Source organism: Gavia stellata, chromosome 2 (assembly GCF_030936135.1).
Source record: "Gavia stellata isolate bGavSte3 chromosome 2, bGavSte3.hap2, whole genome shotgun sequence".
Lineage (NCBI taxonomy): Eukaryota > Metazoa > Chordata > Aves > Gaviiformes > Gaviidae > Gavia > Gavia stellata.
The window spans coordinates 102,962,956-102,981,764 of NC_082595.1; the positions used below are offsets into that span (position 1 = coordinate 102,962,956).

At 40.2% G+C, this 18,809-nt stretch overlaps 1 protein-coding gene across 2 annotated transcripts in view; it reads right to left on the reverse strand.

Annotated features, from left to right (window-relative positions):
- Positions 1–226: 226 nt before the first annotated feature.
- LDAH (lipid droplet associated hydrolase) overlaps positions 227–18,809 on the reverse strand; it is a 110,378-nt gene continuing 91,795 nt past the window's right edge. For both annotated transcript variants that reach the window (XM_059835341.1, XM_059835340.1), the window contains 2 exons: positions 14,745–14,827; positions 227–505 (listed from right to left, as the gene is read on the reverse strand). In XM_059835341.1, coding sequence (XP_059691324.1) covers positions 314–505; positions 14,745–14,827 — 275 coding nt within the window. In that variant the 3' untranslated portion in view covers positions 227–313. The remainder of the gene's footprint in view (positions 506–14,744; positions 14,828–18,809) is intronic.

Consider the following 18,809-nt stretch of genomic DNA (forward strand, 5'->3'; position numbering starts at 1 on the left):
TAGTAACTCAGGTACACTTCTAGCCAGTGAATCTAGTACCAGTGTTGTCTAGAGTGCTAGCACACAATAAATATTCCACCCTTTGCCAAGTCCTGCAGAGTCCTGAAGACAGAGGATGAAGGTACATCACCACCGAATCAATAAAACTATACTTTGGACCAGCCAGTCTCTCTTTAACTTTCTCTAAAACATCTCAATAGAAAATGAGCCATAATCTATAATACACAGAAAAAAATAGGACAGACTCTCTCACAGAAAATTACATGTTCACAAAATAATTACATCGTTTTCTTGTTAATCACTGAATCCATGTTTATAATTTGGTCAAATCATCCTGTAACCAGTCTGTAATCATGGCAGCCATCTCCTTGCTGGCATCTAGCACAAAGGCGTGGCGGAGCCCTTTCTCACAAAGTCGAATGTCCCCGTCTGGAAAATCCATCTTGATCTCATCGTAGTAGTGCTGTGGACACCAGCTGTCTCCAGTTCCATAGTAAAAAATCAGCTAGAAATCAAAGCACATCAAATCATTAATTTGAAAAGTTACTGATGAAGCAACCAATATCCAAACAAAGAGCACTGAATTATCGGGAAATAAGTGATGCTTCATGACCCAAGATAGACTGTAAGGAATAGCAAATTGGTAGTTCTTGGTTGTTTCCAAGTCTGCAATTATGATGAAGCCAATTAAATGCTCTGTGACTCAGTTTCCTCACCTGTAAAACTGTGGAACACAATACAGGCTTAACTCTGAAAATAGAGATCTGCTGATGAAAGTCTGGCTGTCTTAAGAAATTTGTTATTATGACTCAAAACATCTAGTTGTCCATGGAGTCCATCCCTAACCAGCCAACCTGCTGTGTTTTCCCTAGCTATTAGCTGTTCTCTATGTTAGCTTTCTAGCTATTTCATCAAATAGAAGAATTACCAGTAAACTTGATGCTATGTCCCAGCTGAAAGGGCTTAACCATTATGGCTTTCTTCTGGATATAAACTAAGAGAAAGTAGGAGGTTATTCCACATTTGTGAGTAGCTCAGTCTTACTGGCATCTGTTAAGTGCGATCTCAAACCACCTGTCTGGTTGGGGCCTTAGGTGGAGGAGCACCTATTTTTTTTAACCTCGGTGTTAGATGTAAACTAGAGGTGATTTACTCAGCCATGTTAGAATAGCAGCAATTATGGTTATTCTCAGAAGCAAAACTTTTTTTGCTTGGAGAATTTCATAATCATAGAATCTTAGAATCATAGAATAGTTTGGGTTGGAAGGGACCTTTAAAGGTCATGTAGTCCAACCTCCCTGCAATGAGCAGGGACATCTTCAACTAGATCAGGTTGCTCAGAGACCCATCCAACCTGACCTTGAATGTTTCCAGGATGGGGCATCTACCACCTCTCTGGGCAACCTGTTCCAGTGTTTCACCACCATCATGTTAAAAAAATTCTTCCTTATAGCTAGTTTGAATCTACCCTCTTTTACTTTACAACCATTATCCCTTGTCCTATTGCTACAGGCCCTACTAAAAAGTTTGTCCCCATCTTTCTTATAAGCCCCCTTTAAGTATTGAAAGGCTGCAATAAGGTCACCCCAGAGCCTTCTCTTCTCCAGGCTGAACACCGCCGACTCTCTATCTTATCTTTGTGAAGTGCTGCCTGTGTAGAGCACAGGCACCTCCCAGAGATCAATGAGCAATTTTCTTTTGGGTTGTAATGTGGAACTAAAATTCTATCAAAGTCCATTTCATTTTGATCTTGCCCTAAAAACCTTGTTCAATGACATACATGAAGCCGGTGCTACAGGGCACATCTAAACACAAAAGCAATAAATTCCAAGCAAATATCATATTCAATGAAGTGTCTTTTCTCTTTGTTAGAAACATGGACTGTCACTCTTTCCCAAGCCATCATTTCCCCCCATTTTCATCTCAACTTTGCATACTATAGCTACGTTTTTCAATTTCTATAAAATATTTGAAGGGAGAGTGGTTGTCTGGGAGAGAGTAAAAACCTATGGATTTAAAACTATACAGGAACAAGATTAATGATGAGGACTCTTTATACTAAAATGTTTGAATGCAGGTACCAGAAGGATGTTGATTGCTCAACATATCACACACACAGCTTGGCCCAATTCCATTACTCTCATTTGTTTCGTATTTCATTTCTGTACTTCAGTGAATAATTGAGCAATGCTAACATACATTAGGGGACAAGAAGTTTTCCTTTCATCACAACAATCTTCAATTCCATAATTTTTGTAGCCATGTGGAATATAAATAAATAAATGCACTCAGTGGGGCAGAGGTGGGCTAAGAGCCCAGACTGCACTTCACAAAATGTTACAAGTTTTTGTCTAAATCGCTTCTCTCTTGTTGAAGTGTACCCAAATCTTGGACATTACTGACTACTGGCTGTATCCAAAATATATCATCTCAGTTGCATAGACACCAACCTAGGTTATACTTCTATGTATATGTAAAACACAGAACATAAACCACCCCATGTTAACAAACATTATTGGTTTCCTTTGTCACTCACTAATTGCTGGAAACAAGGTATGTCATTTTGCTTTAGCAGAAAACTTCTTTTGATCTTGCCTTCGACACTAGGAAAAATTTCTACAAAAAAGCCAATGTAAAATGGCCAGCTGCATTCAGGCCTTTTGAAAGCCGAACATATGACCAAATTACGTTTAACCCTGGGCTCTGTTACCAACAGATGCAAAAATAAAGATTATGAAACTGAGAAAAAAAGAAATGGAGCAATTCCAGTTTAATGGAGTAGTCCTTACAGTTATTAGATATTTTGATAGGCTAGTTGTAGAGTCTCATCACATGATGATTTAGAAAAAGATGAAAAGTCATTTACACTTACAAAGGTGGATAAAATACTTGGCTTAGTCTGCATGAACTGCAAAATGGGCTGTTCTCCAGGTAGGGTTGTAAACTTGAGAACTCACAGATTTGGAAATGCCTAAACAAAAGATTTATGTATGTGCGTTCTTAGCTTGCCTCTGGTATATTAGCATTATGGTTTAATCTTTCATTATGTGATCCAAAGGATCCTTGATTCATTCAATCCACTGACAGAATGACGTTCAGCTGATGAGCTGCTATTTGATAGTATTTTTTGTTTTAAATTCTGTGTGTGGTCTGAGGATTTATTTACTACATATTTAATGGTTTACAGACAGAATTTATTTTCTTATGTGCATTCCTCTGGCATGCACCACTACAGGATTTGCATGCTCACATTTATTAATTTAGTTTTGTGACACCTTAGTGGCCATTTTTATCTCCATTTTGCAGATGGGGAGCACATAAATTAATGATGTCAAACTACATACATTAATTTGAAAGTATGTAGTGTAGTCTGAAACACCTACAGCTGGTTTTCCAGTGTGCGTAGCATTACACAGTATTGACTATGCTCAAAAGATAGCACTCCTGGACTTTATTTGCAGGTGCTCTGAAACACTGTCTATCTGTCTGCAAAACAGATTTCAAGGTGTTAAGTGAGATACTCAGAAAAGTGAGGACAAACTGTGACCATCTATGAAAAATATTAATGACTTCACCAAAAGTCCATTCTTGGATGTGAAGTTTAGATGTCTTTACCACTAAGCTATCCATTTTTACTTCATGTAATTCCCAGTTTCTTTCAACAGGCATTTTACCGCTTCTGCCACAAATGAGGTAGGAATTCTGCATCCTGTTGTCTCCTTCATTACACAGCTCTTTTTGTTAATGAAAGAGGAAAAAGTAAGAGTGATGTTTTAGTGAAAGACCACCTTTTAATGCGTACATAAAAGGCGTCTGAATTAAGATCAGTGCTCCCTAACTTTGAAATGCTTGGTAATGCAATACCAACTGGCTTCAGCAGAGCTTGTGTATACAGTCTGCTAGACTTCAAAGGAGGTAAACCAAAACCCAGGTATTTTACATGTGGCACCTACATCTATTTGCAACAGTGTTAGCACCTCTAGATCTGCTGCTTTAGGCCTCTGTCCCTTAAGGTAATGGTGTAATTGAAAGAAGTAGCACTGTCAGCTTCTGGCCAGAGGAACATAGAATCATTTAGGTTGGAAAAGACCTTTAAGATCAAGTCCAACTATAAACCTAACCGTGCTAAGTCCACCACTAAACCATGTCCCTAAGCACCTCATCCACCTGTCTTTTAAAAACCTCCAGGGATGGTGACTCCACCACCTTCCTGGGCAGCCTGTTCCAATGTCTGACAACCCTTTCAGTGAAGAAATTTTTCCTAATATCCAGTCTAAACTTGCCCTGATGCAACTTGTGGCCACTTCCTCTTGTCCTATCACTTGTCACTTGGGAGAAGAGACCAATATCCACCTCTCTACAACCCCCTTTCAGGTAGTTGTAGAGAGCAATAAGGTCTCCCCTCAGCCTCCTCTTCTCCAGACTGAACAACCCCAGCTCCCTGAGCCACTCCTCATAAGACTTGTGCTCCAGACCCCGCAACAGCTTTGTTGCTCTTCTCTGGATGCGCTCCAGCACCTGGGACACCTTCCTGCTGGGTGTCACACTGAGGGTGTCCAGCACAGACATTAGTGATTTAGTTTGGATCTGTTGTGTGTTTTTGAAGCAAATGTCATGTTTGTCCAGACTTACCATGCTTTGGTTCACATCGTGGAGTAGTCTCGGAGTGCATGAACTCCTTTCAACTGAAACTAAGGCAAAGATGCTCTTCAGGATCAGTTAGTGAGCTCCAGCCAGTAATGGACATTCAGTCCATGGGACCAGACAACTGTTGGCTAAAGTAATAACCCTCTGAGATGCCTACATTGGGAACATCAGGTCCTCACTACTTGCTATTTATCTCTACAAATTCTCTTCTATTGTGCTGCTCCTGTTTTTAAGGTAAACATAGCCAAAAGCACCTGCTGAGTACAGGAAGGATAAGATTCTGGAAATTTAGGTTCCATTCCAAGCAGAAAAGGGCAGAGTATTTACCAACTACTGGCATTGCTGTCCAGTTTTTTGTCCAGTCTTTCCAAGTATGACTTCTGTCTTGTCCCTTTCTGGTATCAGGACTGCTCTACCCACCTTTGGCTCGTTGTTTGAGCTCTATTCTCCCTACCTAGTCATTCCCAATTTCCACTACTTCTGCTTCTTATTCTAGTCCCACATTCTTGCCCTGCCAAGTCCAAATTTTAGTCTTCTGGTTTCTCCATCCCATTCTGAGTCTCAATTCCAACTCTGGCTGCTTTTTCCCCCAGCAATTCTCCACTTTTTTATCAGTCTAGAATGTCTATTCGCAGCCCTACTCCTCAAATATCTCTCAAACTATCAGTTGTTCCTAGTGTCAGGGTTGAGTTCAGCATAAAAACATCTAAGTATAGGTAACTGTATTGTGGTGTTTACATGTGTACCAGGCATCCAAATTCCCACTACACAGTCAGGAAAGATATACTCAATAAAGCCGTCAGCTCCACTAAGAACTGAGTTGCCTTGGTGTAGGTGTAGGTACCTACTGCCATTTGAGATGCCCTAGACATCTGAGGCATCTGCATGAGACTGGCAGGTATGACAGATTTTATAGGATACCCACAACTTTCTAGCAAAACAGCTGGATGCCAGATGGGGGTATGCCACAGTGCCCAAAATTAAAACAGATGTCCAGGTTTAAGGGCCAAATTCCACCTTGACTTCTTCAGTAGATTTCTATTGACTCTAATGGGGTCATCTACAACTCTAATGCCTACTGCACCTGTAGATTCCTAGAAGTAAACTCATAAAGCATAATTCAAATGCCCATACATAAATACCTGGTACTGTTAGGTTAACGGTTGGTCTCAATGATCTTAAGGGTCTTCTCCAACCTAAATGATTTTATGATCTCATACAACTTAAGACTGATATGCTAGCATATCCTGTTTGGTCTCCACTGCTGCTACAGGCAGCTCGTGTGTCTCATATGCCGGTCTTGCTTGGGTAGCTCAAATCCACCATCTCATATAGCACCAGAAGCCTACCTTTGGCCAAACAAATGGAGCCTTTGGTTCTTCTTGTCTCCTACTCGTCCTCTCTGTTTACCCCTCACTCGCTAGTTCCCTCTATACTAGCTCAGCACATATCTCCTCTGCACTGGAATGAATAGCTTCCTTCTCCAAGTCAAGAATTTTACTATGAGAAAACAATGTGTTTTCCCCTGAGCCTTATTTGTAGGCATTGTAGAACTCTTTGGACTGAAATAAAAAATAAACAGTCAAGGTAGGATAGACTCTTGTGTCATAAATGCAATTAAAGTTTGGGTACATTATAAACAACTAACTAAGAACAGTTTTATAACAGGAAGACTTGGGGAACTTTATTTGATGCTGCAGTTATTTTGTCTACTTTTTTTGTGTGCAGATGTTGGTGTGCGTGTTCTGTGTGTCTATGTGCGTATGCCTGCAAATCTAAAACTTTAATACACATGTTTCTTAATTAGAAACTGCCAACAGAATTCAGAATTGTTTTCAAAATGCTTCCCTACTAATGGATTATGCAATAAAATCTAAAAACAGGATTGCAATTAAGGTGTAAATCTTCAGTGATCCAGATGGTGGTACAGGGCTTATGAAACCTGACAGACACTTGAGTGTCATTTATAGCGTTGAGGATCTCCCTTTGAATGACAAAATGTCTGTGCTCTTTGCCTATCCCACACACAGCCACAAAATATACAGATGTTAGGATGTTACCTGTATTCCTTATAAAGACAGATTCATTTTAGACATATTTAAACAAAAGTTTCCAGAATCCAAATGTTCTCATCTTCATTTTAACATCAGGAGCTTTGCTACCGTAGCACGCACGCAGGCATAATTAACGAACCACGTGTAATCAGAGGCACATGGGATCTTCATTAATGGTAGGAAACACTGGTGTGCACTATATAATTTACATGGATCTGTAAAGTACACATTTTCCTGTGGACTGTGAATGGCTGTAAAGACATCCTGAGTCAGCACAACCACTGTATCAGCAATGGAAAACTGCTGTCAACCTAAGCATTCAAAAATGGTGAGTCAGGCCCCCAAAATAATGAGACTAGCTTAAAAAAACCCCAGATTTACAAAACAATAAATAGAAGGTTCTTTCCATTTTTCTTCTGGGCTTAAACTTTTCAATATTTGCATTTTTTAACTCTTCTGCCATGTGGCAAGAGGATTATTTTTTATTCTTTTGCAATTATTGAATGCTGAGACTTGCAGGTATTCCTGACTCAGAAGGGAAATAGCAGCTACCACTGGACATGACAAAGACTTTATATGATTCCTGATGCAATACCCTGCTTGTTATGAGTGATCTCTTTCAGGATCTGACAATGACAGCAGAGTAAAGGGGATGTGGGTTATCTTTGTTGGCCATTTCAATACCGTGTTTGAAATAGTTATGCAATTTCTAAGTTTCAAATAGTTTGAAAATAACAGGAATGTAATCGTAAGCTGTTTTACCATTGAAGTGCTCAGAAGTATTTTCAGCCTTAATTCTGTAAAATAAAACGCAAGTCAGAATAGGACTCTGTCAGCCTAGGACCCTGTAATACGGTATGTGTACTCAGACACTGCACAATGATGGCAGCTGCTAAGTAAACATCAGAAGAATCTGAGATTCGTATCAACAGGATGTTTACATTTTAAAGAGTTTCTAAGAAAATAATAAAGATTTCCTGCAGTTGACTCCATTGGCACTTGTTTTAGTATGTATGACAGTTCACAGAAGTATAAATTACAGAGATATTTCTTTTATGCTTCTTCTGTGGGTGTCATAGGTCAACGCTGAAAAACAAATCCAAAAAGTTAAAAAATATTAATTGAGTTTCCTCTATCTCTCTGGAATTTGGTACATGTTATAACAACTTTAGGATCTTATTACATCAGCAGGCACTACTTCAGCTGATGGCAAAGAGTGAAGGACTGCTCTCTGCGGATATAAACCAGCGGCACATGTGCCATGGCAAGCAAGACTGTACCAGTGTCCTTGCTGACAGCCTTGCCTCTGATGCATTAACTTTTTATCAGTATTACTCCCACATGCATTGACTGGATGAGACAGCAGCTTCTCTCTGGGTGACATCTCCCAACAGTAACCAGCGAATAGTTTCATTTGCTCTTGAATAAAATCTAGTTTAAAAGGCATTAGCCCAGAATTCATTTTAGTTTCAATCAAGGTTTATAGAAAATGACAGCTTCTCTGGAAATTACTAAAGTGTCTCCACCTTATCCTGCCAAACGAATAGTATAAATGACATGGGAACAGACTGGTTTGGGACACACTTTTTTTTTGGACTTGCTTCAGTTATACTTTAACTTTACTAATCAGTTTCTGGGAAGAACTCAAAGAGCTGGCATTGTCTTAGGAAGCCCTAAATGCTTTGGGATCTGGTTCTCTGAGACGCCATCTCTCTCGCCTCGTGATCCTGCCGTGGTTGAGATCAGTCAGTTTGATGGCAAGGTCTTTGGAACTTGATTCTCAGCTTGTTTTACCAGAATTGGGATTTCTCAACTTTCCAAGGGCAGTGTGAAGCCAAACTTTTTCTGCTGAACCGTTTTGAGATGATGCAGTTGACAATCTGGGGTACACAATGCTATTTTTAAATACTAACCTGTAGGGGTTGTAGGAAAAGGTGTAATGGGTAGCTCAAGTATTTGTGGTGATTTTATTTAACATAAGGAAGGTGGCCAGTTTTGTTAAACCAACATAAATAATAAACAAAACCAACCTCCCTGCCTGGAAAGGGAGTGGAGAAACGTTTTACTTTCAGAGACATTAAGATTCAGCCAGGCAGAGTGGCCACTTTGCACATGATGTAAGATGTGTTAGTCCTCTCCCCGGTGTCAGGTATGGTGTTCTACCAAATGGGTAGGGTGCAGGCTCCCTGTTTTCATGCCTTTGTCAATGTTAACTGGAAATTTGGCAAATCAAGGAAAGGGAAAAGGCTTCTCTCTAACTTTGCCGTAGTTTGTTAGCAATGCTACTGGCAGCTCTGCACATAGACCCAAGAGATCAAGCGAGGCCACTTCTATTTCCACTTGCTCACAGATAACAAAGGGTCAAACTCAATGCAAAGCAAAAATGTGCTTTTAAAAAGGATGCACAAACAAACCACGGCGATTAACTTATTTATACTATCCATGTTAGTTTTAAAGACTTAAAAGCATTTTGAGGGTATATATTTAGAAGTGTCAGGAACATGAGTATTTCAGAAGTCAAGTCTGTATAAATACCAAAATAAAAACAAACAGACCTGAAACCGCTATTTAAGCAATACTATTACTGGGCCAGATTCTTCCAGCCATATTTACTGCAAACAGTATTTCCCTCTGAATATCAGCCTGACACTGTTTACATTCAGTGGGACTTTATCTAAGGTGAATCAGTCAGATCTCTCTTGCAACAGCAGGATCAGCACCTGGCTGTAAATGGCAATTTTGCCCACCACTGTGCAACGAGCTCTGTGGCAGAAGGAGGGAAGGTAAGCGTTGCCCTCAGCGATTAAGGGGTAGTAAGGGTTGGATGGTAACTTCTTCTGAAGTATTCTTCAGAAGGCTGGGGAAATATTGCTGGTTTTGCTCGCTGTGTGTAGCACACACCTTATACCCGTCCAAAAATCCTGGAAATCCATGTCAGCGCTTCTTTATTGGAATACCACACAGCATGAATGATGGTAACAGGAGCTCAGTTATAGAAAAAGTGAAATATCACAGCTAAGTATATTGTGGTCCATTGAACTTTTTGAATGCTCACTGGGATCCTTTTCCACCGAAAAGAGAAACTGCTGATGCCTGATTAGGCATTCTGGGTGCTTCAAAGAGAAGGTTGTTTTTGTGGTTAAATGACACAGGCACCAAAATCCCCAAGCACATGTGCAACTTCCCTAACTTCAACTCTGCACCTCCAGGGAGAGCAGGCCAAAAAGGATGTGAGACCAGCCAAAAAAGAGGTGTTCTTGGCTCGAGAGAGCACTTTGCACCTATTCAGAAAGAGTGTTCGGAAGGTTTTTCACAAATGTAGGCAAGCAACTCAGGCTGTGGGCAGGCAAAGTATTTGTAGTATTCTTTTAACCACTTATCTTCAGATCATGCTCCCCTCGCTGGGAATAATTACTAAACCCCTGTGATGTCTACAGAGACTCAAACAAAAACACTGGGCAACACCAAAACAGCTGCCTCGGGGGTCAAAATAGTTCTCGATTGCTCAGTTTTAAAAATTTTCTCTAGCAAAGACAATTTTTTCAAAAGAAAAACCTAGCACTTTTCTGTGGAAAGGAAATACTTCATTTTTGCAATTTTTACTCTAAATCTCTGCATATCACTGTTCAGTTGATACTCTTGGATAACACATTTTCTATGATATTACTGGTAAGATATAAACTTGTATTACTTTAAATTCTAAAGACACCACTGAAATAAGCAGGAAGGGGTAAACATATATTTCATTCATTTCGTTTTTTTCAAAAGAGAATTTCTTCCCCACCATCCACAGGCTGTTATAAGCCACCCCCAATACAGATTTCCTCAATCTGAGTGAAAATAGTTCCTGTGCCCATAAACTTCCAGTTTATACGTTTTCCCATCTGATTAAAAATGATTCTTCTCAGACAACAGATATTTTTCATCTTTGTATCTTTACTTCAGACGTTTCCTGTCTTTTTCCTTACACAATCAACATATCATCTGCTACACCAGACCACTGGCAAAACTAAACTGAAGAAGCATGTAAACTTGTTTTGGTTTAACATGCTAACCAAAAGAATCATGATTTTCAGTTACTGGAGGAGATGATTTATGGTCTTAAGAAATTATGAACCACTACAGAAAGTTCACTGCCAAACTGATCCAAGACTTCCTGAAGTCTGTGGGAGCTCTTCTATTGATTTAGATGGGCTTTGGAGCAGATTCTACACTTGAAAATAGGACTACTGTGTATTACACATGAAGTAATGAACAAAATTTATCTCAATAAACATAAAATCTGAGTGGCGATTTTTTTTTAAGCAAAATTTCCTCTGTAAGCACCCTGGTTTTACTCTTTAATGCAATATCTTCTTGGTTACAAGAGGGTTGTAAGTTTACTTGACAGAAAAAGAGTCAATAAGGTTAAGTCTTAAAATAAAGCAATGAATGTTGCATGGCTCAGACTTGAAAAGTTAAGTACTGTAGAGAGCCTCTATATGGAAATATCATTGTCCATCACAGGCACGCTAGTGAATGCCCAACATATTATTTTTCCCTTTCCTTTTTAAATTTTTATTCTATTTGTAAAAGCTCCATGATGCTCAATGCTGATCCATCTTTTAAGAATACGGAATTACACCCACTTCCTTTGGTGCGAGAATTACAATAAACTTCCTCTAGTACAGTAGTATCTTTGCTGGCAGTTTCTGTTAGGAACAGGAGTTGGTGTTATTACAGTGAAAGAACGTAGCTCAGCTGGCTTAGACACAATCAGCTAATAATAATTAACCATCAAAGCTGAGCAAATCTTGTATCAGTATCCCCTATCTTATTTGCTTGGATTTTGTGATTTATCACAACTCCCTGTGATATCGCAATAAGAAGCCTACTACATTCATGTACTGCTTGATCCAGACAAATAGCTTTAGAGCCAATATTTTAAATGCTCTATCATATATTACTTTGTTAGAAGGCAGCTCTCCATCCTCCTCAATACAGTTCCACTGCTATTTAATGTGCACAACTTCTGTCTTTAGAAGACTGTAAGTGAAATACCTCACTTAATTATCCAAATAATATTCCAGCTCCCATTCTTTCAAACTAAATCTGAGCAATTAGCATTGTAGACTAAGAATCTGGGGTCTGGAGATAAAATTTCTCCTGGTCCCTAACTAGTAATAATTATAGTTAAACCTGGGCATGGAAAGATTGGAATAATTTAGTGTCTCTTCTTCTTTCTTCTTCAGATCACAGAATGCAAATAAGATCCAGAAATAACTTTTCTATTCCACAGCAGCTGGCAAAGTCAGGTGTTAAGATTGGCTTTTAGCATATGATCACAGCGACTACTAAACAGTGTAAATTTTTTGAAGTGACAGCTTGGCAGTTCTATAGCAACTTGGACTATAGTTCCTGTTTTTATAAACTTCCAACCTTTATAAGTTAAGCCCATTTTTATTGTCAATATACTTCAAATTTAAAATAATGCCAACTCAAAAATCTTCCCTTAATTCTTACATTCCCAGAAATTACTAGAAGATGAAAAAACAGAAGCATTTAGCTTCATTTTTAGACCTGCTTTTTCTTCAGTTTGCCTACTGCTTATAAGCTCGCTTCAGCTTTTTGTTTTCTTGAGTATGGCTGCCACTTTAAAAGTATGATGACATAGAAGAATCAATAAAAGAAAGTTAACACAGGTTTTAAAAAAGCTCCTGCCTGGCAAGGCCATGCTTAGATTGACAGTCAACAAAAGCACAGATGAAAGAGATTAAGACACCTGCAAACTCTTAATGTTGGCTATGGGCCTTCATTCAGTACAAGAAATAAGCATTTTTGTAATGTGAAGCATCTGAGTAGACCACCTGAAGTCACTGGAGCTGCAGCTGATTGTCACCACTTTTGTCCTCATCCAACAAAGCTTTTATGCTTAACTTCAAGCACGTGTGCTTGTCATTAAAATTTCCAAAAGCACCTGAAGTCCTGATCCTGCAAACTCTTCACTTTTGTACCCTGACTAACACGGTAACCTGCAGAGTCTTACCCTCCATTTCAGGGCACTAACAGGCCTTAGCAGCCTCACCTGGGACTCTGACCTACACTCCCTGCCCATGGGTCCAGGGTCTCCATCTCTGTCCTTTGCCTTTAGTCTCTGCCTCTCAAGCTACATTGGAGGAGTATCTGTCTCCAGCCCTGTCCCTGGCCCTGTGTCCTAGATTGACACTGGACCTACATTGTACATAGCCTGTCACCTGGATGGATCCCACCTTGCAGCTTGTTTTCCACCATGTCTTTGGCCATGTCTGCTGGATGGACTTTGGACCCACGTTGTAGCCTTGTCTCTAGTCCTGTCTTTGGCCCCGTCTCCTTTTGTTCCTGACTGAATTCTCTGGAGGGATGCTGGATCTGGTTCGTTGCTTTGCCTTGTCTGGGACAGTTGGTGGACCCTGTTACCTTGCCTTGCTCAGGTGCTGTGGGACTGGACCCTGCTTGGTGAGGGCGATGCCTGTGCTGGGGTCACCTTCGGCTCATGGCTCCCTTTCCCTCAGGAAACAGGTGGACCCTGCAGCTCCCTGACACTCGGAGAGGTGATTCAGTCAGTAAAATCAAGTGTTTTCCTTGGATTCATTGGGCTTTGGATCAACCCATGGAAAGTTTTAAGACAATGAGACTAGCTGCAGTCTGTAAGATCAGCCCTTCAGTTTCTTCACTGAGATTCCCCCTGAAGTGCAGGAGAACTTTGAATGTTCTGCAATAAAATGTGAAAAACCAGGCATGCCTACTGCAGCCTAGTGTTCCTTGTTCATGTGTGCTATTTCAACCCCTTTAAAAAAACTAGAACTGAAACATCTGAACATACCTTTCAAAGTGCAGAGAAGGCAAATGGGGTAAGTAAAAAATAATTCCATTTTCAGCCAAAAAAAAGAGAAAGACTGATTTATGAAGTGAACTTTGTACCATATATATTTACAAGGCACAAAGTAATCCCACAGAGATCTAGGACCTCTGTCCTAGAAAATTTCATTCTCCAGGGAAAATCTCTGCCAGTGCAAAGTGCTGGAATCATTCTTCCAGCAAAAAGACAGGGATGATACAAAAAATGGAGGGAAGGAAGGGGAGACAGTAAAATGATATGTTTTACTGATTGTCTACTCACACAGAGGCTACACCAAAAGCAGTTTATTAAATGTGACAGTTTTCTGGCTCATAAGCCATCTGGAATTGTCTGACCATGACCACACCATTAAATTCTCTCAGCCTCCAAAACGGGGTGACCACATCAAAACTCCAATTAGGAACAGTTCCTGGCCTGTGCCAACCCCTGAACCGTGCCTGGGAATTGACTGGGAGAATGCTATCTCTCCAGACCAAAACTGTACCAGGATAGCTTTCAACAATAAATCCATACAGACAAGAAAGTTCAGTGCAGGAGAAAGGTCCCTGAAACTACTTCAGTTACTTGTATAGCAGTAGCTCCAGTCTCCCCAGAATGCACTTTCTGTATCTTTCTCTTACGCTACAGTCGAATGGCTGAAACTGTGGAGACACAATCATTTCGCTGACTCCTATTATGTTTTGATGCCATGGAAAAATCAAGCCTGTGGAATTCTGTGATATTAACTGACACCACACAACATGGATGGTACATCTTCTGCTTGATCTGTCCAGCAGCAAAGTCAGAGGATTTGGTCAATCAGCCTGCACTCATGTCCTGGCTGTCTGTCTGCCTGTCTGATCAGAACCCAGGTAACTACTGGCCTCCCTGGGAACCACATCTCAGGCTTAGCAAGAACATAGACTGTTTCTCCTCCACCAAGGCAAACATACTAGATGGGATACTACATCTGATAGTGGTGAATGCTACATCTACAAAGGTGTGGATTAATGACACTTTAATGATCAGCGACCTCTTTAATGGCTTGTCCAAAGTCAGCAGAATGACACTAACATAAAAGCAGAAACAAGCCTGCTGAAATTCTGGTTTTGTACAAATATAACTGGATGTAACATTTCCTGATGAATGTGGGATTCCCATGAAAACTCTGAGGATTAAACAGTTACCTTCTTTAAATTTTGCTTTATGGTTGTACTGTCTCTCTCCACAACCTTCATCATTTCTTGGCTTGCCATATACAAGATGTTGGCTGCAGAAAAAGAAACATGCAATAATGTAAGGACACAGAAAATCTTTTAGAAAAAACAATATGGGCCTAACCCTGCAAAAAGATAAGGCTACTAGAGCAGTCATCATCTTGACAACCCCACTGAAAAGAATCCCACTGACAGAAAGGGCAGAATTTATCTCACCTAACTGAATCATTAAAAAGGAATATAGACTAAATTAAGTCATCCCCCATTAATTATATCCATATTTAATGGAAAGGGAAAGACACCTTTGGAATGTAACTCCATCTATCTTAGAGACTTCTGAATCAGCCCATGACGACTCTCTCTGCTGACCAGAGAAAGAACTTTCATGACTAGCTTTCACTACATACTTTTAAAAAGGTAAAGGTAAGCATAATACATCACCCATGAAGTGTTTGCAAGAGTGGGCTTTTAAATACAAAGCATACATTAAAAGGCATTATTAATCAATAGATTATTAAATTATTGACATTTCAATATGCAAGCAATTCAAATATTCAACATAACAAATAATAAAAATAATGGCAAATACAAGTATCATTGAAAACTGCAGTCCTGCGTAATATTGATGATACTTACCCAGACAGGACTGGACTGGACGCCAAATCTCTAAGCCTTACCTTTCTGGGATGTAAAGTATTAAAAATAGCTCAGTGCAATTCATTGTGAGTTGGTCTGCAAGATACTGTCTCAGAGACATAAATGATTGAGTCTAACATTTGGACACCTAATTAAAAGCAGTCTAATTTTATGAGGTGTTGACTTCTGGCAGGTCTCATGTATGTTAGACAGCAGTGGGAACTAAGCACTTCTGAAAAGTGGGTCAGTTTGCCTGGATGCCTAAATATTCATAAATTTAAACATTTTGACACAGAAGGATCACCCTGTGTCCACTTAGCCTGGCTCCTGTTACAACAGAACCTACAGAAGCTCGGCAAGAATTTTCAGCACACAGTCCAAAACCACTTTGAACAAGCACGTACCTGTAAGATTATGAATTTTGCTGCTAGAATGAACTATTGAACTATGAATTCAACTGCAGAATCAAAAGTTGCTACATGACCATCAATGTTGCATTATGTCTGCAGATAGTGAGAGGTCCTCCAAAGGTTGTTCAGACTTACCTGGTTTTAATAGGCACTATCCATTTCTGACATCAGTGCTGTACTGAAGAAATGTGCAGAGATCACTATCCAAAGAATTAGCACTTCTTTTTACCCTTTTTTTCTGCCCAGTCAGTTTACTGTGCTAATAATATGGCCAAGCCTCTCCTGTCCTTACAATCTGAAGCCTTGCTTCAGATTGCTGGATCTCTCCTTGCTGGATCACAGAGACATTCATAACCTGCATGTGGGAATGAAGGGGAATATTCTTCTCCTTTCTCACCAGTTTGCAAAACCAATGGAAGACCCTGAATGGCTAAATTACCTTAAAGTGTTGCAATTTCCAGGTCCTAGAATGACTGAAAGTATTCTGAACTACTAATTTCTCTCCTGAAAAACAGGAGAAAATGGAAAGACTCTGACAATTTTTAAAATTTGAACCAGAGAAGTTTTGTGCACAAATAGTTAATGACAGTGTTGGATCTGATAATGCTCTGAGACAGGCGTAATACATTTTCACAATGTGTGATAGGGGAGGAAATAGCAATCACATAGGTCTTTGGTGGTGACCAAAACATGGAGTTGGCTGAATTCCAGCAGTGCTCTAAGGAAACAGAATGCCACCAGAGAGATGACTGATGGCTCCAGAGATCAAATGTTGAAAGACAAAGCCAGTGCTTTCAAGTGAAAAAAAAAAAATCCTAGAAAGTAGTATCTACTTCTGAGCCAGCCAAAGAAGATGCAATTCAGTTATATGCCTGCAGAGCTCTTGGCTTTTTCACGTTGAATGCCGCACCTTGAATTGCACCTCGAATACTGTGTTGCACCTCAAATGCTGTGTTCAGTTTTGGGCCCCTCACTCCAAGAAGGACATTGAAGTGCTGGAGCGTGTCCAGAGAAGGGCGACGAAGCTGGTGAGGGGTCTGGAGCACAAGTCTGATGGGAACTGGGGTTGTTCAATCTGGAGAAGAGGAGGCTGAGGGGAGACCTTATCGCTCTCTACAATTACCTGAAATTACTTCTCCCAAGTGACTAGTGGTAGAACGAGAGGAAATGGCCTCAAGTTGCGCCAGGGGAGGTTTAGACTGGGTATTCGGAAAAATTTCTTTACTGAGAGAGTGGTGAGACACTGGAATAAGCTGCCCAGGGAAGTGGTGGTGTCACCATCACTGGAAGTGTTCAAGGAACGTGTGGACGTGGCATTGTGGGACATGGTTTAATGGGCATGGTGGGGTTGGTTGATGGTTGGACTTGATGATCTTACAGGTCTTTTCCAACCTTAGTGATTCTGTGATTCTGTGATAGTGCAAGTTGTTCCTTTCCTAAACAAGACGAAAGGGTTGCAGATGAGACATCATATAGACAACCCAGCAAATTTGCAGGTCCCATCCTATCCTATTGAGCAAAGGGGCCTCCGTGCAGTTTTGTGTCTAGCAACCTGGTCATCTAATCCTGTGGTGCAGTAGGCAAAAGTCTGTCCATCCACGGCACTGCTGAGTTCATGCCCTGACATTGGTCTTCTTTTTCTCAATTCAGCTCCAAACACTGACACATTACACATCTTTGTTTTTAGAAGGACACACATCTTAGAATGCACCTTCAAAAATCATCTAGGAAAACCTTAAATGAGAGGTATGAAAGAAAATGAGGAATTCCATAGGCATTTCATTAATTTCAGATTGATTCCTGTTTCTAACGTGACAAATGTGATGTTAATGCTCAAAACTCCTACCTAGAAATTAAGCTAACTGTCTGTCAAAAGCTCTGTGTCAGAAGGAAAGGCAGAACATCAAGAGCAGCCCTTGCTACCCTAAGTGCTGGTCCTTCAAGTGATGGATGCGGCTTACTATGGATTTACAAGATTTCACAAAGCGCTAAGTGCAAGAGTCTGGATTTGGCAGAGCGTCTGTGGCAGTAGCACTTGTACCAACCCATTATATGAGGTTTTTAGCATGCCAGGCCTTTTACTTTCCAGTCCAGAATAAGGTTCTTCTTAGCAGGACACGGTGGATAGCCTACTTCCAGTCAGAACTTTTGCCATTACCTTGCAGCATCAGCAGTGGATGGTAGGCAGGGATGAAAATACTGGTGGCCATCAGCGCTGAACCTTACACATACCAGTTCATTCAACTTTACTGGGATTCTGCAGGCAGCTCTCCACCTTCAGGTCAATCATACAGCAAAAGTGAGAACAGTAAATACTCCCCTGCTCCCCTTCTCCCATCTTACTGGTTTCTTTGTCCTACCTTTTGTTCTTGGTGGGTTCTGCTCATATTTCTGAGTTGCTTGTGTGTTTTTTACAGTAAAAAATAAGAAATGAAGTGGAATTCACACACTTAGTAAACTTAGATTAGTCAAAAAGATCCTAAAAGTAAAACTGTAAGACAGCAAAGGCAATAAGGACAGTACTTCAAAAGGAACCATCTCTGAAGGCTTGTGTACTGTTCAAGAAAGGGAACCAGGAAGGCAGGATTAAGCTAAACTGGATGAATGGCAAGGTTCAAGAGTCTGTTTCAACCAAACAGAAATCCTTCAAATTTTGGAAACATGATCCTAGGGAAGCCAATAAACAGGAACTTAAACTTCAGCAGGCGTTAAGTAAGAGGAAATTGCAAAGAGCAAAAGTAGGTTTCCAAGAACAAACATTAAAAGATTTAAAAATAAACAATACAATATTCCTTAGGTACATCAGAAACAAGAGGCCTACAGCAGAATTTGTGTAGGCTAAGGGAGTAGCTAAAGAAGATAATTACACTGTTTGGAAGCTAAATGATTTTCCTTTTTTTGCACACACCTTTCTTGTTCAAAACGTTCAGGAGGCTTCTGCTCGCTATAATCTCTTTCTGGCAATAACAATGATTTCTCTTTGGATAGT